Genomic DNA, 21,458 nt, shown 5'->3' on the forward strand with positions numbered 1-21,458 from the left:
TGATAGTTTCTTTTCTGTGTCAAAAAGCACAACACCTGGTATGTACATCTTGCTGCTGATTGTGCATTGAAAGTGTTGTTGGGTGAGCAATGCGTCCTCTGATAACAATAACCCACAGGCCTGGTGACGACGGCTTTAATATACGGATTGTGCGTCTGCGGTACTTAATACAAAAAGGTTATAAAAACCTTGTGTTTTCATTTTGTGTTAATTGTGTCCTGTCAGACATGATGAATAGATGCATGGTTTAAGTGTTCCCTCTACCTCTATTTATGCCTGTTTCTTTTGTTATTGTGCATGTGTATGCCTGATCCCATCCTGTTTCTAAAATTAGATCAGTGAACAGATGTGGTGTGTTTGAGTGTCCCTTTTGTATGCATGTGTTGCGAAATGTATTCATCCGCATTAGCATGGTTGCACGTCTGTAGTTGTGCATTCACACAACATCTTGAGAGCGTCTTGAGTCAGCAGTGTAACAGGGTGACGGGGACAAGAAAGTGGGTCAGTCATGCCCTCTCCAGGCATGAGGGAAACTGACGGATGGATGGATGGATGGATGGATGGATGGATGGATGGATGGAATGAAGAAGATGACAGCAGCTCAAGGGGTGTGGATGAGGGAAGGAAATAAGGATTTTAAGGATGGAAAGGGGGAATTACATAAGAAGGGAAGAGGCAAAGAAAAAGGATTAGAGAGCGAAAAAGAGAAGCAGACTGGGGATGAAAATGATAGGACAGAAAAAAAATGGTGTAAAAATTGGTAGTCAAGTCAAGGCTGATCAGTAGTGACTGATAACCACAAAAAGCAGGAAGAGGAAAACCTAAACTGACGTTCACCACCTTTTCAAGCGAACATGAATTTTCATGATGTAACCTTGAGCTGACAATTAATTAATTAATGGAATATTAGATGTTGCCATAGTGTAAACTCATAAGTTTAAGAAATAGAATTGAGTATCTCGTAGATGCTTTATGTAGCAGTTTTAAAACTATAATAACAATACTAATGTCTGTTATGTTGCTGACGTGATTAGTCGATTCATTTCTTAGTTGATCAACAGAAAACATTTATCAAGCAAAAATGCCAAACTTTTTTATTTATTTATTTTTATTTCATTTTAAATAGAATATTTTAGGGATTTGAATTGTTGGTATCAAATATATTGAGTAAGCTCGTGCAACCCAGCGCTGGGAAGTTCAATACAGTTGCTTTTCCTCTGTAAAGCCAGTATTTTACGTTGACTTGACAACTGAACTGATCTGTGAAGGCAGCTATGGTGATCAGCTTTATTACAGGAACCCTCTTACACACACCTACAACTACATGTCTCACACACCAGCAGCGAGTAATCAGTATAAAAAACACACACACACACACACACACACACACACGTACACACACGTACACAAATACATGCTGTCCCTCAAACTTAATAATCCTGAGTGACATATGCCCCCTGGTGGCAGAGTTAATGAGCTTGTGCTAGTTAATCATAGAGAATGACCAACTTTTTCCCATGTGGCCATTTTGAAGCCAGGATAAGTCTGTGATAAAGACAGAGTCCCAACAGCTGGTTACACAGTTGTAGACAGACAGTAGGAACATGCCTCACCCTATGGATATCACTCTGTCTTGAATATTAATACACTTACATAAACCTCCCACTTTGTCTCTAATTTGTCTTATCTCTTTAATCTTTTATTTATTCTTCATTACCGTCTATTTTGCTGTCTTTTCCCCTTTTGTTTAACTGCTTTGGTCTCTATTCATATACCCCTTGCTTTTAACATGTACAGCTCCTCTAGCTTTAATTTCGCCATCTTCCCTCCTGTTGTCTACCTTATTCCTCCCTCCCTCCCTCTATCACCCTCACCCTCTCCTGCCCTCCCTCCCCGGCTGTGACCAGTGGTTGGTCTGTCAGTGCAGTGTTCACCCACTGCGGGCCTGGGGTGACTTAGCACACTGCCTCTGATTACACCCCAGCAGTTGCCTATTTATCTTGCCGTGAAATGGAATAGGGGTGGAGAGGGGCCAGAAGATATTATGGTAATACATCTCACCTTAAGGCCTAATGAACTTGGACATTTTCAGCTTAGTCATCCGTTTATATAGTTATTCATTTGTAGCTCTGGTAGTAATTTGCTGATGGTCTTTCCTTGAATTTTATTTTAGTGTGATATGTCTGGATTGCTTTGTTTTACTGCTTTACTTTGGATTGTTGTTTTTCTTATACTCTATACTCTGATATTTTTCCTTGAGCCTCTGTAGTTCCTGTAAACATAGATATCCTTTGTTATTGTCCGATATTTTGCTGCATAAATGTGCAATTTAATGACAGAATTTATTTATTTTTTAAATTAGGAAATGGAATTTCTATTGCTATATCATGTTATGTTTAATGTGAACTTTACCAACTTAACACATGGCTCTGGAGGAGGTTTTCAAAGTAAAAAAAAAATAAAATAAAAATCCTGATGATGTCATCAGGGTTATGTCATATTGTGGGTGGGTTTGGAGTTTGAAAGAAATGAGCGTTCAGTAGGTCTAATAAGAGCTATTGAGTTGCATTATGGCATTTTTGGAGATTGACGCAACCATGAGACTATAACTCAGGATATCTTGGACTCTGCTGCTTTAAATTAAGTTTTTTCCTAACAAAATCCCCCAACTTTATGCAAGATAAATCGGTGGAGTAGCCCTTTAAGTCAAGTAGAGTATTTGACATATAAATATTTTCTATTTTAAAAGTGGGTACATAATAGATTAGTAACCTTTCATTTGTCTGTGTTTGCTTCCATATGGGTGTATGATATGTATTGCAGACATGGCTGACTATATTTGACAAAATATAAACGTATTGTTCATGGTATTTAAATTAAACAGTACTTAAATCATTAAATTAAGTAGAGAATTCCTTTTATTTTGTAAATGGATGTGATGCTTTAATACAATTCATAGAGAAACACTGCCTTGCAGCTTTTATTTATGGTAGACTTTGAATGATTTTCTTTTTGCTGACACATGCCTCTTTGGTTGTGTTTGAACATGAAAATCACTTTGCTAAGTGATAGTTGAAATGTGTGAAGGTTTAATCTTGCAGTGTCCCAGGATCCTCTTGTCAGTGTCTAGATGTCTCTAGATGTCTTCCCTGTACACACACAATAAGGCCTTCATTGTCACAATTCTCACTGACTGTAAATATATTAGTTGTTTTGGTCATATCAACCTTTTAAAGGGACATTCTTTTTTAATTTCTCAGCTTTACCTTCCAAGTCATCCTCCACTGTTCTGTTGATCATTCCTATTCCCATTCTGTCTTTCTTTTATTCTCTCATACTCATGTTCACCGTCTTTGTGTAAAAGTGCTGATCTGCCTTCTTAGCCGGGGGGGGACCTGTTTTAAATCTGGGACCCAATCAGCTCGACTGTCACAGGAGACTAATACTCCCATTGGTCTTGAAATGCCGCCTGTCAATGAGGAGTGGCCATGATGGAGAGGTAATTACCTCCAAAATACTCGTTCCTCACTGGCTTATGCATCAGTCAGTCAATAATCACACCATTAGCTGGGCAAATCTCGGCCTTAGAGAAGGTTAGTAGAGACCTCGTATTGGAGTTAATCATGTTTTGTTTAGATGTTGTAGCTGGATGTAAGGACCTTTTATAGTTATTGGTTTGTACCTTTTTTGTTTTTCATATTTCTGGACTTTAAATATTAGTGTTGACAATCTCATCTACTGCCATATTTGTTGACAGTAAATGCAAAACCATCCTTTGTGTCAGTGGATCGTCTCATTCAAAAGCCTTTCTGGAGGCAACTGTAGAGGCTCATACTGTATTTAGGTATCATCACCAGAATAATAATAACAGGGAGTATAGTACATATACGTATAGCTTTCCGTTCAGCACCCACAAATCATAATGCGACGCTGTATTATTGTTCATAGTGTTGAGCAATTGGCTAGCGAATGCTGATGTTTGCCAAATTAGATAGGCACTCGTGTTGTGTGAATAATGGACTTCAAAAATAGCCGCACACGGGAGAGAAATACACGTGAAACACGCACACGTGTACCGTACATCCTCAATCCACTGTCAGATTGCAACAGGTAAATTGACGCCTCTACCACAGCCCTCTTGCTGCTCTACGTGCTGAAATGAATTATCTGAGTATTTTGTTCCCGGTGTGGAGAACTACGATCAATTAAAGCAATCTGGAACATAGTAAACAGGCAAGCAGCTCCAGGACACACAACCATATATAGACAGGATTGACAGCGTGTCTGAGATTTAACCCTGACCGCGTTGGATCTGGTGTTTTTCTATCTCGACTCAACAAGGAGCAGATGTCAAAGGATAGGAATCTGTACCTATAAGACTACAAAGTTCTGTGACTTGTGTGTCTCCACAGCCTTGACTCCAGTGTGATTCATAGTGAGTAGTACATAGCTCACACATATCAGCAGCTCAGGGAATTAAAAGAAGCATGTTATTGAACAGCCAATGGGCTACATTAGATTCTTTATGTATTTCTTCCCGTTTTTGGGTGGATAATGATTTCTCTAACAATATCACAAAAAAGCTCCTGTTCTGGTCCTGTTTATGATATGATAATGAGTGCGTATGGTTCATGATAGGCTTTGAGTTTTTATTTTCTGTAGTGGGGTAAACGACATCGCTGGTTACAAGAGATTTTCCTCTGTTTTCGACAGTTTGGGCTCATAGATAGGTAGACAGACTTTTATTGATCCCAAATTGAGAAATATCAGTGCTACAGCAGCAAAATATCAGACACACAGCACACACATAGAATACAATAACAAATATAAAAAAAAAGATAAAACCGTTAAAAGCCATATTCATATACATTATTTCAGTGTCTGAGTGCATTTCCTCAATTTAGAGCTTCACCACCTCATACAAGCATTTATTGGAAAGCTGCTTATCACTCTCGCTTCATAAGGTTGTGTCATGTGCATTTGCAAGAATATGTGTGTGTGAGTGTGTGTATGAGTATGGTAGTATCTAGATTGCAGTCGTTAACACATATATGCTACTGCATGACAGTATTGGAAGAATATTGATGTATGTGAGGCCACTAGAAATCCTCCCTCTCATGCAACGGAAAAGATAAACCAGGATGCTGGAGAAACCATCAACTCAAACACAGATCTCAGAACAGATATCCAGACCGATTTTCAAGCTTTGACTTAATATGACCTGCCTAGATAATGCCATGTGGTTGTTTTTGTGGCGTGGAAGTCTTCTAAGTAGATTGCATCACATTACGCTGAGGAGCACATTTATACTGAAAACTCTGATGCACATGACGAGACCAGTGTTGCTCAAAACCTATGTGTTAGGAAGATCGCTCCTTTTGTTTTTGTAATATCCTATTACACCAGATGGGGGCAGCAGACTATGACTGGCTGTGACCATCACCACCTTCACTACAATTTGTACTCATCTGGCAGCTGTTGCTATGGATACAGAGCCCGGCCATTGCTGTGTGATGCAAGCCACATCTAATAGAGGAACATAGGGGGTAGTGTTGAGCTCAGAGACGGGGATGTTCACACAGACACACACACACCTTCAGTGCTCAGTTAATATGAAATATTGGTCTCCAAATCTCTGCAGTATGGTTTGGGAGTCCTTATTCAAAGAGCTACAGATTATAATGCTATTATCAACTGCCTTACTTAAGAGCTTGAAAGAAAAGGTTTTCTTACCATTTGCATTTTCTCTCATTTGCATAATTTCTGGCTGCAGTGTGGGTCAGTCATCATACTAAGGTTGCTTTCACACCTGCTTTCAGCAGTTTGGTCCATTTTAACCGAAACCTGGAGTGTTTCTTCAGATAGTCTGGTTTGTTTGTGGTGGCGTGAAAGCTCATTCGAACTCTGGTGCAGACTAAACAACCGAGCTCTGGTCTGCTTGAACACCAGGGTCTCAGTTACCTTCCATGTGCACTAGAGTTCGATTCACTTTAGGTAAGAATGCAATCTGACCCTTATATAGGAAGTGAACCAAAAACAGTGCTTTTACTAGCCTGCAATTTTAACCTTGCAAACAATTTACGGACTTGTATATGATTTAAGGGATGATAACTTCCATCCATCCATCCATCTTGGTCCGCTTATCAGGTCGTGGAGGTATCAGCTCCAGCAGGGGACCCCAAACTTCCCTTTCCCGAGCCACATTAACCAGCTCTGACTGGGGGATCCCGAGGCGTTCCCAGGCCAGGTTGGAGATGATAACTTTCAAATCCATAACCTATTATGACCCTACATCGCTCATTGTCTGTGTTACAACACATCATCATCTCTCTCATCAGGGCCCGCCCTCTTCTTTACTAGCTGTCTTGTCAGCTGCTGATATTATTCATCTTTTCTAAAATATTAGAATCACTAAAGCAAAACCCAGAAAACCCAAGCACGCTTAGTGTTGTCTATTTCTGAGACCAGAAAGTGACAGCGCAGTTTCCACCGGATATTCTCTCCACAGACCCGCCATTGTTTTGACTGTGTGATCTTTGTGTGGCCAATGTTTCGCGCACCATTGCGCGTGAACCAAACCGAACCATATGAAAAATGAAACGTGCTGCACTTCACTCCCAGAATCACACCAGCCCCATGAACTACAGTGGAAAGCTACCAAACTTTTATTATGTTCGTCGACAGACCAACTAAGCGGTGGTTTAATGACCGTCATCACCTGGGGTCTCATTTTCTTATAAATTGTGGCATACGACAAAACGGGCTGAAAATGTGCGCACGCCACTTCTCACGCACTGCTGTGATTTATAAAAACCAAACCTAACGGGAGAATGTGCGGTCCCTCCACGCAAACCTTGACCCATGCGTACGCACATTTTGGAGACAATGGGAATTACACGAGATGGTGAGGTGGGTGAACTGGAAGTCAGACTGCAGAGCAATGTGCGAATAACGATTACCGTAACTAAGTATTGATGTCATCACATTTTTCACTCTATATCATCCACTGCACTATGAAGGTTAAATCCAGCAGTGTTATTTGTATACTGTACTTAGTGACACTTGCTCCATAAACATTGTAAAATCCAACTTAAATTCAACAAAAAAAATTCAATTTTAATCGCCACTGTCACATTGTCCGCTATGTGGAGCGTATGGAAGAGGAGACGGCCTGACTCCATGGAATACAGGCATCAAATACTGCTAGCATTAGATAACTGCAGAACACAGTGTAAATAACTGAATATATCATGCAATATCTTTAATACTGTGCATATATCATCAAATGTCAAAGTCTGGAAATACAGCCATTATGCACTCGCACAATCGTTACACTTAACGTCCTCATTATCGGTCCGAACTTTAATACTATTCGTGACAAAACCTACATGAAGAAACTTGTGTTTGCCTATTAGACTTTCGTCTTCAAATTGTATCTCGGGGTGGGGGATATCACAAGTTGATGCTGTGATTTTGGCAAGGTGTTAACAATCACAAATTGTTGTAAACATATAAATACTGCAGTGACCCCCGTGCGTAATGCTGCATGATGGCACTGCTGGCCCTGCAGGAGGACTACGCTAATGGAAGAATCGGGAGAGAAAGGGACTTCAGGGACCATGACGATGACCGGCTAATATGCCGATTTAAATTCCTTAAAGGTGAGCTCTTGGATCTCTGTACTGAATTGGTTTCAGTAGAGAGGGCAACTCGCCGGAACCGTGCCATCCCGGACCAAATAAGGTCCTCCCCACTCTGGGGTCAACCCCAGAGTGGTTATAAATATGATATATAATCTTCTTTATCACTAAAGCTTGTTTGGCTATAATACTTAGTTCTGTGAAATCTTATCATATAGGTCTGGTATATCAAAGTTGTCCCTGAGTGCCGTAATGTCTGTTTTGGACGGTATTATTAATACATGTAGTTATAGATCAGGTTTACCTACACTATGCGAGAACAGGCCGCAATTATAATTCAGTTTGCAGCAATTCCCGAGCGTACACTTTAAGTAAGGATTCTACGCACAATTTTATAAATAAGACCCCTGGACCTGCACTTACAAAGCTGGATAGAGAATAATCCTTAATCACTGTTAAAGGGTCAGATTGAGCTCTCTCTGACTTCTCTACATGTCCCTAATCATTATGACATATGGTTAAGCGCCGATCAGTGGTGATGCAAATGTTAACTGTAGATAGCTGTTGATGGTTGAATCAATTAAATGGTGATTAGTCCTAATTATCTGATTAACTAGAGCCATGGATGGACTGCTCACTTAAGAGTTGATTATTTAAGACATGACTTTGGACAGCCTGTGTATGTCTCATAGCTAAATTTAACTTGTAGTCGGTCAGGTTTGAATGGCACAAATCCATTTGCCTTTAAAGCTTTACTATGTCCCACTTTGGAGATACTAAATATGGCAATAAACAGCCCACTGAAAAAATACTTTATTCTAAACATAGCCTCTGCCTGGCAACATGTCCCTTGATGTTAAAAAGAAAATTGAAGAGAGGAAGAAAAAAAAAATGTGTTTGTTACCTTGTATGCCAGTCTGTTTGTGTATTCTACGTTGATACAACACTCAGTGCCCAGCCAAACATGGTGGCGCTGCCAAATCTGACTTGGCTAAGTGTAAAACAGGCTGGCACCCTGGCATATGACTGTTTTCTGCTTTGTCACTTAGACTGGTGCATTGTGTTAAGATGGTGACTGTGTCTATGATTGCCCAGTGTGCTGATTGAAGTTACAACTTTCTTAGATGCCTCTGCACAACGACCTTTTTCATATTTTTAAAATTTAGTAGCAGCGGTGCTCCCCTACTAAATGTACTGTATATAGCGGCCCTGGGATGCTTTACTTGGGCACACTGGTGCTTTAAACTAAATCCTAAAGTCAGCATGCTAAAATGCTCACAATGACAATGCTAGCATGCTAAACACAAAGTACGGCAGATAAGAATGTTATTAATTTAGCATGTTTTGGTTCATAAAACAAAGAATTGGAGAAATTTAAAAATGTTGACCCGACGATGGCACTAAGAAAAGTTAAGGAATCGCCACCTCAAGTTTTTACAATGTGGAGAGGATTTTGGATGGAGCGCAGAGCAGATTATTTAAAAAAGTTGTCGCCATATCTCCTGCTCGAGTGCGGCTCACACCATGAGTTTAAAGCATGCCAAAGTCGAAATTCTCACCTTTCCACTCCACTTACATCTCTATCCTGTGTGTACATACGTAAGAAAATTGTAAATAATGGCCTTATATTTTGCATATACATATAAGTTATAACCAGTAATTTGGAACAACACAGATCCTCTTTCTCATGTGAATGTCCCTTTGGAATTATACATACAACATTTAAAACTTCCATTACTTCCATTTTGGTTCTTCCAGTTAAAGTAATATAGTGTAAGTGTAACTAAGTTTAGGTTTTGCCTGAGCCCAGGTCAGGAATCCACAACCTCAGCTACTTTTCTACAGTACACACAAGTAAATTAATTCCAGGAACGGCAGTCGGGTCATACAAAGACACTATGTACCATTAAAGTAGCTGTAGGTAAAGCAAGTTTCCGGGGCTCCCCACTATATAATGACTCTGCTCGTCTGGAGCGTGAAGGGCCATACAACTTCGTGACTCTTGCCATATCCAAATCAGCAGAAATCGGTCAAACCTTTCCTTTCCCACTACAAGCAGGGGGATAGAGTTTCAGTGAAGTTTTTTCCATGCTGTGAATACAGATGTCAACTGCTAGCACAGTGTCTGGCTGGTGCCATGTCTGGCTCTGCATGTCTGAGCAGGGCCTTGGCTGGCTGATCAGAGCTAAGGGGTGCAGGTGCAGATTAAAGAGATGCCTGAAAAGTAGTGGAGCTTTTTACATTTCAGCTGTGTATAGAACGGTTTTGATGATGTGTGGTCTAATCTGATGTTCTCTTTCTGTGTGACACACTCTACCTCTCTCTCCCTTGCATAAACCCCTTCTCCCCCACTTCCCTTCTGCCATGGATTGCATGTCTCCTCAAAATCTTGCTTGTTTTAGGGGGCTTATGGAAAATCTATAACAGGTGGGCTGTGTTTGAAGGATATGTCTTTTCTAATTTTGTTTTCTAAGGGATTTGGGTGTGCGGCCAAATGTTCTCCCAACCCAGCCTTGCTGCCTGCTTACCTGCTATTTGTTGCCAGTGAGTCGATTGAATTTAGATAATCAATAAAAGAATGCACTACATTGTGGTTAGGCACCTGGAGTTGGTCATCAGTTTTATAAAATGTACTATACAATATTTGACAAAATACAATATAAGACAAAATTCAGAAAATTAGACACTCAGTGCCTCCATATTGAGTACAGGGTATGTGTTGTCACAGTGTCCAGGCAAAACAAATTCCAATATGACACAATTCCATACGATTAACCATAAAAACCTGGAGGACATTATACAACATCTGAAAACCTCCTCCTCTTTTATATTCTACCAACGGGCCTTTTCAAAAAAAATTTGAATTGTTTGGCTACAGATCTTCTACAGATTGTAAACACGTCTCTTCTCTAAGGCCCTGAAAACTGCAGTCATTAAGCCACTCTTAAAAAAGAACAATCTAGACACGTCACTAATGAGCAACTATAGGTCGATATCAAACCTTCCATTTTTATGTAAAATCATTGAAAAAACGGTTTCTCAACAACTCAACCTTTTCTTGTCACTAAACAACAGTTTTGATGCCTTCCAGTGGGTTTTCGACCACACCACAGCACTGAGACAGCTCTTGTTAAAGTCTTTAATGACATCAACCTAAACACAGATAGTGGCAAAACTACAGTCTTAGTATTACTTGATCTCAGTGCTGCATTTGACACGGTCGGCCATGACATATTACTAGACCGATTGGAAAACTGGGTTGGCCTTTCTGGCTCAGTACTAAACTGGTTTGAATCCTACTTAAGGAATAGGGACTACTTTGTGTCTATAGGTAATTATGCATCTGAGCATACAAAAATGATGTGTGGAGTTCCCCAAGGCTCTGTCCTGGGGCCTCTTCTGTTTAACATCTACATGCTTCCACTGGCTCAGATTATGGAAAACAACAAAATAAGTTACCATAGTTATGCGGACGACACACAAATTTACATAACCCTTTCGCCAGGGGACTATAGTCCAATACAAAAACTGATTAAGTGCATTGAACAAATTAACGACTGGATGTGCCAGAACTTAAAATTAAATTTAAATTAAATGAAGAAAAAACTGAGGTGGTTGTTTTTGGAGCAAAAGAGGAACGATTAAAAGTCAGCACTCAGCTTAAAACGAAAATGTTAAAAACAACAGACAAAGTCAGAAATCTTGGTGTAGTCATGGACTCAGACCAGAATTTTAACAGCCACATTAAGACAATTACAAAGTCAGCCTATTATCACCTTAAGAATATATCAAGGGTTAAAGGACTTATGTCTGAGCAGGATTTGGAAAAACTTGTCCATTCTTTTATCTAAAGTAGACTTGACTACTGTAACGGTGTCTCCCTAAAAAATCAATCAGACAGCTGCAGCTGATTCAACGCTGCTGCTCGAGTCCTCACGAACACCAAGAAAGTGGATCACATCACTCCAATTCTGAAGTCTTTACACTGGCTTCCAGTGCCCCAGAGAATAGATTTCAAAATACTTGTGCTGGTTTATAAATCACTAAACGGTTTAGGGCCAAAATACATTTCTGATCTGCTACTGCACTATGAACCACCCAGACCTCTCAGGTCTTCTGGGACAGGTCTGCTTGTTGTCCCCAGAGTCAGAACTAAACAGGGGGACGCAGCGTTCAGTTTTTATGCTCCACATATCTGGAACAAACTCCCAGAAAACTGCAGGGCCGCTGCAACTCTCAGTTCTTTCAAATTAAGGCTGGAGAACTTTCTTTTTGATGTTGCCTTTCTTTAAATAATTGTTAATTTCTTATACTGCACTGTCAATTTTAGTCTCGTCTTTTATCTAGTGGTATTTAACAACAGGTAACGGACATATTTCTGATAATTTTGCCAACGTGGGTGTGACATAGATTTTATGATCAAATCTAAAGGAAAACAGTTGGAACTGTTTAGGATTTTGCAAAGTTTGCCTTGATTAAACTAAGCCTTATAGCGACGGCTATATTGTAGGTAAGCAGAAGTACTTCCACTCTTGTTATGGGTAACAAGAGTACAAAGTCACATGTTCCTGCGGGGCCCGTGGTGGATGAGATGGTAAAGAAATATGGTCCTGCCTGTTTTTTTTTTGTTTTTTTTTTAAATCGTTTTTAACTGCTCTTTAATGTTTAATTATTTATTTTTTTTATAAGAAAAAAACTGATGTGGTTGTTTTTGGAGCAAAAGAGGAACGATTAAAAGTCAACGCTCAGCTTAAAACGACAGTGTTAAAAACAATAGACAAAGCCTGAAATCTGGGTGTAGTCATGGACTCAGACCTAAATTTTAACAGCCACATTAAGACAATTAATGTCTCAGCAGGATTTGGAAAAACTTGTCCATGCTTTTATACACTATGAACCACCCAGACCTCTCAGGTCGTCTGGGACAGGTCTGCTTGCTGTCCTCAGAGTCTGAACTAAACAGGGGGAAGCAGCGTTCAGTTTTTATGCTCCACATATCTGGAAGAAAACTGCAGGTCCGCCGCAACTCTCAGTTGCCATTCTTTAAATAATTGTTAATTTCTTATACTGCACTGTCAATTTTATTATCGTCTCTTACAGACATATTTCTGAGAATTTCTCCAACGTGGGTGTGACATAGATTTTAAGATAAAATCTAAAGGAAAACAGTTGGAACTGTGATTTTGCAAAGTTTGCCTGATTAAACTAAGCCTTATAGCGACGGCTATATTGTAGGTAAAGAGAAGTACTTCCACTCTTGTTATGGGTAACAAGTCACATGTTCCTGCGGGCCCCGTGGTGGATGAGATGGTAAAGAAATATGGTCCTGCCTGTTTTTTTATTTATTCATTTTTTTTGTCTTTTTTTTAAATTTAAAAAAAAATATTTTGTTATCGTTTTTAACTGCTCTTTAATGTTTTATGTAAAGCACTTTGAATTTGCTGAAATGTGCTATACAAATAAAGCTGCCTTGCCTAATGTTAATGCCAAATACAGGGAGTAAATGAGGCCATGATAAGCCACAAGAATCTAATGCTGCATTTCCACTGCATGGTACTCAACTCGCTCTTTTTTGGTTTTCCATTTGCAAAGGTTGTGGATAGTTACCTACTACCTGCTACGTTTTTGGTACCACCTCGGTCAAGGTTCCAAGTGAGCTCTGCCTATACTAGAAGGTGGAGTTAAAACACTGAAGACCACTGATTGGTCAGCGAGAATCGTAACTAGAATTGTCACCTCATCCTTCACAAACAATAGCGCACGCAATTTTTTTGTGTTCACTCGACCCAGATCTAAAAAAGAAATGGCAGCCTGCAAAACTACGCCGTACACTATGCCGTACAATCGAAGTGCTGACATTTCTCTGTTTGGTTGCCTATGAAACGATTAAGCAAGTGTTGCGTTTAAGATAATGTCACGGCAGTTTCATGCGGCATCACTATGTTGATCAGCTGAGAGTCCTGCTTACACTGAGGGGGTACTAGCCACAGTGGAAAACGAAATAGACAAAGGTCAAGCTGAACCATGCAGTAGTAATGAGGCATTGATGACCAGTACAGTGACCTTTGTTTACCATCAGGGCCAGCATGCTTTGTCATATACACAGTACCAAAATAGAGCAAGGCACCAGAGTAGCAGTTAATGGGCTTATGGTGTTAACATTCTCGCCATAGGTTTGAAGGAGCTGACTAGCTGCATTAAAGGCTTAAATTGAGGGTAGTGGTAACTTCTTGACTTTCTCGCACATGGTAAAGCATCCACAGGATATTGATCTCTAAGATAACACAGTCGACTGTATTTATACTACAGTTGGACCAACCTAGGCCCAATTTGGAGCCAACCAAAAGACTGAAATCCACACATTGCGGGTGCACTTAAGGAGAGTGGTTTTAAAGTAGTCTGCTGTTGTTTTAAGTAGTGGACAGGAAAGAAAAAAGGGAAAGGAAAGGTATTTGACCTTAGACCAGAAACAACATATTATGTTGGGTAGCCGCAAAATGAGTTTGAGTTCATTCCCAGACCTCATGCATACTTTGGTCCCAGCCAACACCCCAGCACAGGCCATTGAAAAGTTAATGGTCGTTTTTCACTCCCTGTGAGGGCATTAAGGACACTGTTCAAAGTAGTGGGCATTTAAAGGGGGCAAGAAATCAGAATACAGTGGGGCAAAAAAGTATTTAGTTAGCCACCAATTGTGCAAGTTCTCCCACTTAAAAAGATGAGAGAGGCCTGTAATTTTCATCATAGGTACACTTCAACTATGAGAGACAAAATGAGAAAAAAAATCCAGAAAATCACATTGTAGGATTTTTAATGAATTTATTTGCAAATTATGGTGGAAAATAAGTATTTGGTCAATAACAAAAGTTCATCTCAATACGTTGTTATATACCTTTTGTTGGCAATGACAGAGGTCAAATGTTTTCTGTAAGTCTTCACAAGGTTTTACCACACTGTTGCTGGTATTTTGGCCCATTCCTCAATGCAGATCTCCTCTAGAGCAGTGATGTTTTGGGGCTGTCGCCGGGCAACACGGACTTTCAACTCCCTCCAAAGATTTTCTATGGGGTTGAGATCTGGAGACTGGCTAGGCCACTCCAGGACCTTGAAATGCTTCTTACGAAGCCACTCCTTCGTTGCCCAGCTGGTGTGTTTGGGATCATTGCCATGCTGAAAGACCCAGCCACGTTCCATCTTCAATGCCCTTGCTGATGGAAGGAGGTTTTCACTCAAAATCTCACGATACATGGACCCATTCATTCTTTCCTTTACACGGATCAGTCGTCCTGGTCCCTTTGCAGAAAAACAGCCCCAAAGCATGATGTTTCCACCCCCATGCTTCACAGTAGGTATGGTGTTCTTTGGATGGAACTTAGCATTCTTTCCCCTCCAAACACGACGAGTTGAGCTTTTACCAAAAAGTTCTATTTTGGTTTCATCTGACCATATGACATTCTCTCAATCCTCTTCTGGATCATCCAAATGCTCTCTAGTAAACTCCAGACGGGCCTGGACATGTACTGGCTTAAGCAGGGGGACACGTCTGGCACTGCAGGATTTGAGTCCCTGGCGGCGTAGTGCGTTACTGATGGTAGCCTTTGTTACTTTGGTCCCAGCTCTCTGCAGGTCATTCACTAGGTCCCCCCGTGTGGTTCTGGGATTTTTGCTCACTGTTCTTGTGATCATTTTGACCCCACAGGGTGAGATCTTGCGTGGAGCCCCGGATCGAGGGAGATTATTAATGGTCTTGTATGTCTTCCATTTTCTTATAATTGTTCCCACAGTTGATTTCTTCAAACCAAGCTGCTTACCTATTGCAGATTCAGTATTCCCAGCCTGGTGCAGGTCTACAATTTTGTTTCTGGTGTCCTTTGACAGCTCTTTGGTCTTGGCCATAGTGGAGTTTGGAGTGTTACTGTTTGAGGTTGTGGACAGGTGTCTTTTATACTGATAACAAGTTCAAACAGGTGCCATTAATACAGGTAATGAGTGGAAGACAGAGGAGCCTCTTAAAGAAGAAGTTGTAGGTCTGTGAGAGACAGAAATCTTGCTTGTTTGTAGGTGACCAAATACTTATTTTCCTGAGGAATTTGCAAATAAATTCATTAAAAATCCTACAATGTGATTTTCTGGATTTTTTTTTTTCTCATTTTGTCTCTCATAGTTGAAGTGTACATATGATGAAAATTACAGGCCTCTCTCATCTTTTTAAGTGGGAGAACTTGCACAATTGGTGGCTGACTAAATACTTTTTTGCCCCACTGTATGACAGTGTGCAGGCAATCTCTGTTATGTGTGATCTAAAGACATAATCGTTTAAATAATTCACAATCAGTCACACTGACCAAACAGCTTCCTAATATGTCTAAATCAATCATCCTTTTGATGCCAGGCGTTGGTCCATGTCAGTTCTAGACATTGGTTGGAATTTTTTTCAGAGACTCCTACTATTAAATAAAATACAGTCACACCAGCTGCTAAACAGACATCCTGATATTCCATGTCAGCAAAGTCGGCAAAGTAGCCAAAAACAGCGGGAGGACAGATAGCGCTATCTACTAAATGCACACGTCCCTAAGTGATTACTTTCCTCTCATTCATCAATGCAGCAGTTCCTTCAGGGCCCCGTCATTTGCTCTGTTCTGCCTTTGAAGGATTTATGCTTATTTTCATGAAAACAACATGGTTTTCATCAAGATAGGCATACACAAATAGCGAGTGAGAGGAGGACAAAATCTACGGAACTGGATTAAAGCTTATGTAATAGCTCCTTGAGGTGCTGTTGCTTGCACATCGGCGATCAACCAACCACACAGGATGCCTAAGTTAGCTTTGTTAAACACTGCTCACATTGTCCACCGTCCAAAATTAACTTCTTTTTTTAAATACTAATTTTTTTCTTTTTCTGAAATTATGACTCACTTGTATATGCTAAGAACTTTTTACCAGCCAAAATATTGTAACACATTTTATATAAAGCACAGTCAGTCCATTTATTTCCTTTTTTATTTTGTCAGCTTCTTTTTAGCTCGCTCAATTCTAGCCAAAGTTTGATTAATAGAAAGTACAAAAACTTCAAAATGAATGGGGCTTTTAAGAGATTTTTTTTAAAGATTGCACTTTAGACTGGACATTTATACAGACACCGAACAAATGGAATTGCAATTTTTGGAGCTTGGCCCATACTAGGATATATAAGACTGAATGTCTTTGCCTCTGCTTTATCAATTCTGAGAATTCTGTTTTAAATGTGTTCCTAGCAAGTGCCCCAATTTTCTGAAAGTGCAATACAAAATCGCTGTAGTGCCCCTTTAACAATACCAGGAAGAATGTGAACAACAAGACATTGTGCTGATGCTAGAAGATGTAAAATAAATGGATATATTCTGCAGGGAAACATGTTGTATTATACAATACAATGTATATATGTTTATGAGGTAAAGCCCGATTTTGTGCGTTGATGAACTTTGTTCCATTTGAATATGACTTGATTTGAGTGTATAAGGTTGGCTAGCAAATTGTAGCTATGTATTATTAAGACTGCGTACCTGTTGTTTCTGATGATCCTTCTCACAAGAGCACATAAGGGTGTGCATTAGGCTCTCTGTTGGGCTGAGCGTTGGCTTGTGACCTGTTGTGAGGATTACAACCCAGTGATATGTCTGGATGGGACAGGGCCAGGAGGGGAGTTTCCTCCCAGCAGGATCTTAGATGGAGGGGCGAAGACTCAACCTTTCCACTCAGACTGTTGCCACAAGTTACATTGTCCATTAGACTAATTATGGTTCATCAGATGTGTCACTCATTACTTCAGTTAAATATTTTTCTAGACGTGGGCCTGGATTCAAGTTGTCATGACTCAAAAGAAGGAAGTACAATTAAACCAAAATTACTTTCTTACAATAAAATACATCAAAAGATAAAATTATCAAGTCTGGAAACACATTTTAAAGAAAGATGTTGAATTATGTGAGCGCTTTGCTTTCAAAAAACATATTAATCTGTTTTATTTTAGTTTTTTTTAAAGAAACACAATTCAAGCATTTCAATAAATACAATTTTAGAGAATACTATTTGTTAAAAGTGTAGAACTAAATGTTTCAATTGCAGTGTGAGCCTTACAGCTTCTCAACCAGCATTAACAATCTGATTCGTAGCAATGTGACCATAACTACATTTTTGCATCTTACCCACTTTTGTTACGTATGTTGATATGAATGACAGACAACATCTTGGGTCACACTAAAATAAAAAGCAGTCGTATCATTTCTGTGGGATGTGCATGTTATGATTTAATTGCATTGGTATCGTATGAACCTATAATCATTCTGCCAGCCAGTGCAGAATGCTCTCCTGTACTATGCTAACAATCTCAAACATCTTATTAAACACACACACACACACACACACACACACACACACACACACAGTTTCCATGGAAACAGGATCCAAGGCCTTTTATGGTTGTTTGCCCAAGACAACTAAAAATGGTCTCAGCAGCCATGCAAGGATGGGAGATAAATCATTTGGATAATAAATAATGGGACATGTACTAATATAGAACGTGACAGAATGGTTGTTGTTGCCTGAAGCAGTATTGTTATCGAATTTTGATCAAGACATTGTCATGTTCATCAGATAAATTCCCTAATTTTTCTATTTGTGTGACTCTTTTTCTGTTGTCATACTGTTTGTGCTGTTTTTGCACACGCATAGCTCTGCCTGTAATATGGACACTCACTGTAATGGCCACAAACAGACACACATTCAGAATCAATCACACCCACATACGGACACTTTCCAGCCGCGCTGCCCTTCAGTAGCCTAATGTGTGTCTGAGGTCCAGATGGCGTAGCGGTAGGAGGGCTGATTCACAGTGCTAGCCATAGTGCTAGCAGTCCTAGGTTTTTGGCTAGCCACGGCTGGTTGGAGAAGGAGAGTCTGCAGCCAGCTACCCCTCTGAGTGACAATGGCAAGTGTACAATTCATGGCTATGCACTCAGCATCTAGCCTTCCTGCGGTTGCAGGGTACAATTATGTATTTCCACACTGTGTGGCCGTTTGACACTTCACTGTGAATTATAACAGCGTCATTTTGACTCTTGTGATGTTCTCATTTCTGCTTGCCTTATTTTGTTGTTGTTTTGATGCATTTACCACATGCTTTCCTGTTTGTGCTCGCAATGACAGGAAGTAAGCTGAACAAGGACCTGAAGCATTATCTGAGCCAGCGCTTCCAGAAATCCTCGCCTGACCACGAACTGCAGCAGACTATCCGAGACAACCTCTACCGTCACGCCGTGCCTTGTGAGTCCATGACCGTCTTACACCTTACTCTATCATTCCTTTTTCTCATGTTTTTTTATCCACTGCTCGACTGTCTTCTCTATTTCCTGACATTTATATGAGCCAGTCTTTCAGTTCCTGATGAAATGCAGCCTTTGACACACTTTGTTTGTGTGAGTTCCCACAGAACATCGTCGTGCCTCCAAAGATTGTCATTTATTTTGTGAACTTCCTCATGAAAAACAAAAAAAACCCTGAGGTGACTGAGGTCAGTGTCTCAGCTCCATGCATGATCAGTTTTAGATCTATGTAATGATTGTGAGTATAGCTGCCTCACACAGACACATTGGATGGTTATCTAATTAAGCCTGCTTATTTCAGTCTAATCCAAGCATGGCCATCCACTGGCCTTTTGACCAATATTGGCCGTGCAGTTAGCCAGGCTGATTACTTCATACCCTCCTTGGAACTGACCTCATGTTGATTGGTTTTATCACACATCATCCCTTTTCATGCCAAAATGGAGTTCTCCGCCTGCCTCCCAAGCTGATAACGTTCAGTCAACACAGCTTTACTAATATTGTCTGATCCGTTAGAGGTTTGTCTGGTGACTCTACAGTGAATAGGCTAGTATCTCATGTTCACGGGATCAATAGCACAATAGGCTTCATCCAAGTCCCCTCACCCTCTATCACTAACCAGTATCTCCTCTGCCAGAACTGGTAGTGTAATCCAGGAAACAGGCTTGTGTCTTTGACTTTTTTTCCCGCCTGACTGTCAATATAGCAAAGATCTAAAGGCACATTTGTCTGTTGATGCCACATATTTCTCTTGTAACTAGATATAAAAAGTAGATATTTGAGGTGTTTTCTTCCCTACTATGAAAAACAACCATTGAAGATGCTATTGGTGCTAAGGATCTGGCATGAACATAATAGTAGAGTGATGAAAGTGGTAACTGTGCAACCCCTTCTGTGTGTGGGGGGCCTGATGAATCATGCTGCATGATGCCAATCTTATGTTGTTATTCCTGATTTGCATATAACACAGAAATCAACTGCGTGTACCAATCAAAGCCAGGCTCATAATTGTCATGATACCTGACCTGGAAATCCCTGCTGGCTTTAGACACAGCATGCCTCACTAATGAAGAGGGAGAGAGAGAGGGGGGAAAAGAGGGGAAGAGACAAGACACGTAGATAAAAAGGTGCAACTGCAGAAATGACTGGGCTGTATGCAAGTTTCATGCATCATTTTATTTTTCTCTACTTCCTTTGCACCACTTCAATATTTACCTAAATGGTTCTCATCTGTTGGCTTTTTAATTAGTTTATTCATGGCCCTCTCACGCAAATTACAATGTTGTGTTCAGGAGGCTTGTTTAAGGGACGTTATCTGCGTTACCTCCACTGCCATATGTCAGCCAGACACTGGTGGAGGGTGGGGGTCTTACCATAACGACCATTTTAATCCCTGAGTGGTCTATGGCACACCAGTAAAAATCCTGGTATTGTTAGCAGTAAACAAAGCATGAAGGTGTTCCCCAGGCCATGTGTTTTATGGGACTGTAAAGTTTTTGTTGTCTTGCACTTGTAGAGTGTGTAACTCACACTGGAATATTAAATCTACAAATACTTAGCTGCAGTTTAATTTTTTTTCCTTTTGTGTTATGGGATAACATGTTACAGTAGGCACTGAGTCTATGAATAAGTACTCCCTTTTGCCCTTCAGTCCCAGAATAATACAAGACAAACACAGCCATTGTATAGTAAAGCATATGTTTATTTATGTAGTGTAAATTCATAAGTGAGATGGATTTGCTGTGACTATTTTGGCCTGTGATTGTGAAAGGTCAGTGTGTGTCCATGTTGACGTATGTCCAAAGGTTGTTCAAAGCACTGTCCATGAGCATGTGTAGGTGTGATGCACAGCAAGCACGTGGAGAAACAGATGGAGAAGTGTGTCTGTGGTTGTTGGGGCTTTTCCTGCCTCTATCATCCCTCTATTTAAGTCCCAATCTGTTTTTATTTTTATTTTAGGAATTTCAACCAAACTCATAATTGGTGAGTTTGACTAAATTATGGAAAATAAGATTTTGTGCATTACTCAACTGGTCGTAATTGAAAACACAAAATAACGGCCAACATTTTCCTATTTACATGTTGTATAGTTGATTTGTATAGCCACAGTGTATACAAATAACAAGGTCACATGAGACGCAGTCATCTTCTAATCGTATACAAACTGGGAACTATATATTATATAGAGAGTAACAACGGTGCTTTTCAGGTGTTGCACTAATCACTCCGCCCAAGTGGCGGTGCTTCGCCTTCTGAGAATATAGTAACAAATAACAACACCTGCAAGGAAAAAGTAGGGCGTGGAGGGACGACACCAAAATCCCATTTTTTTAGTTATATTATATTGGATGTGAAAAGAAGGAAATGGTTCTAATATTGGACTTTAGATGTGTGTGAATTTCCCACACCAGGAGTAATTTATATAGTTCTATTTTATAGTGATTCATTATCT

General features: G+C 40.1%; 1 protein-coding gene across 7 annotated transcripts in view; it reads left to right on the forward strand.

Annotated features, from left to right (window-relative positions):
- The window catches only part of magi1b (membrane associated guanylate kinase, WW and PDZ domain containing 1b), a 153,131-nt gene that overhangs the window by 57,341 nt on the left and 74,332 nt on the right, over nucleotides 1–21,458 (forward strand). For all 7 annotated transcript variants that reach the window (XM_078247927.1, XM_078247928.1, XM_078247921.1 and 4 more), the window contains exon 2: nucleotides 18,831–18,947. In XM_078247927.1, the coding sequence (XP_078104053.1) occupies nucleotides 18,831–18,947 (117 nt within the window). The remainder of the gene's footprint in view (nucleotides 1–18,830; nucleotides 18,948–21,458) is intronic.

The sequence above is a fragment of the Sander vitreus genome, chromosome 4 (assembly GCF_031162955.1).
Source record: "Sander vitreus isolate 19-12246 chromosome 4, sanVit1, whole genome shotgun sequence".
Lineage (NCBI taxonomy): Eukaryota > Metazoa > Chordata > Actinopteri > Perciformes > Percidae > Sander > Sander vitreus.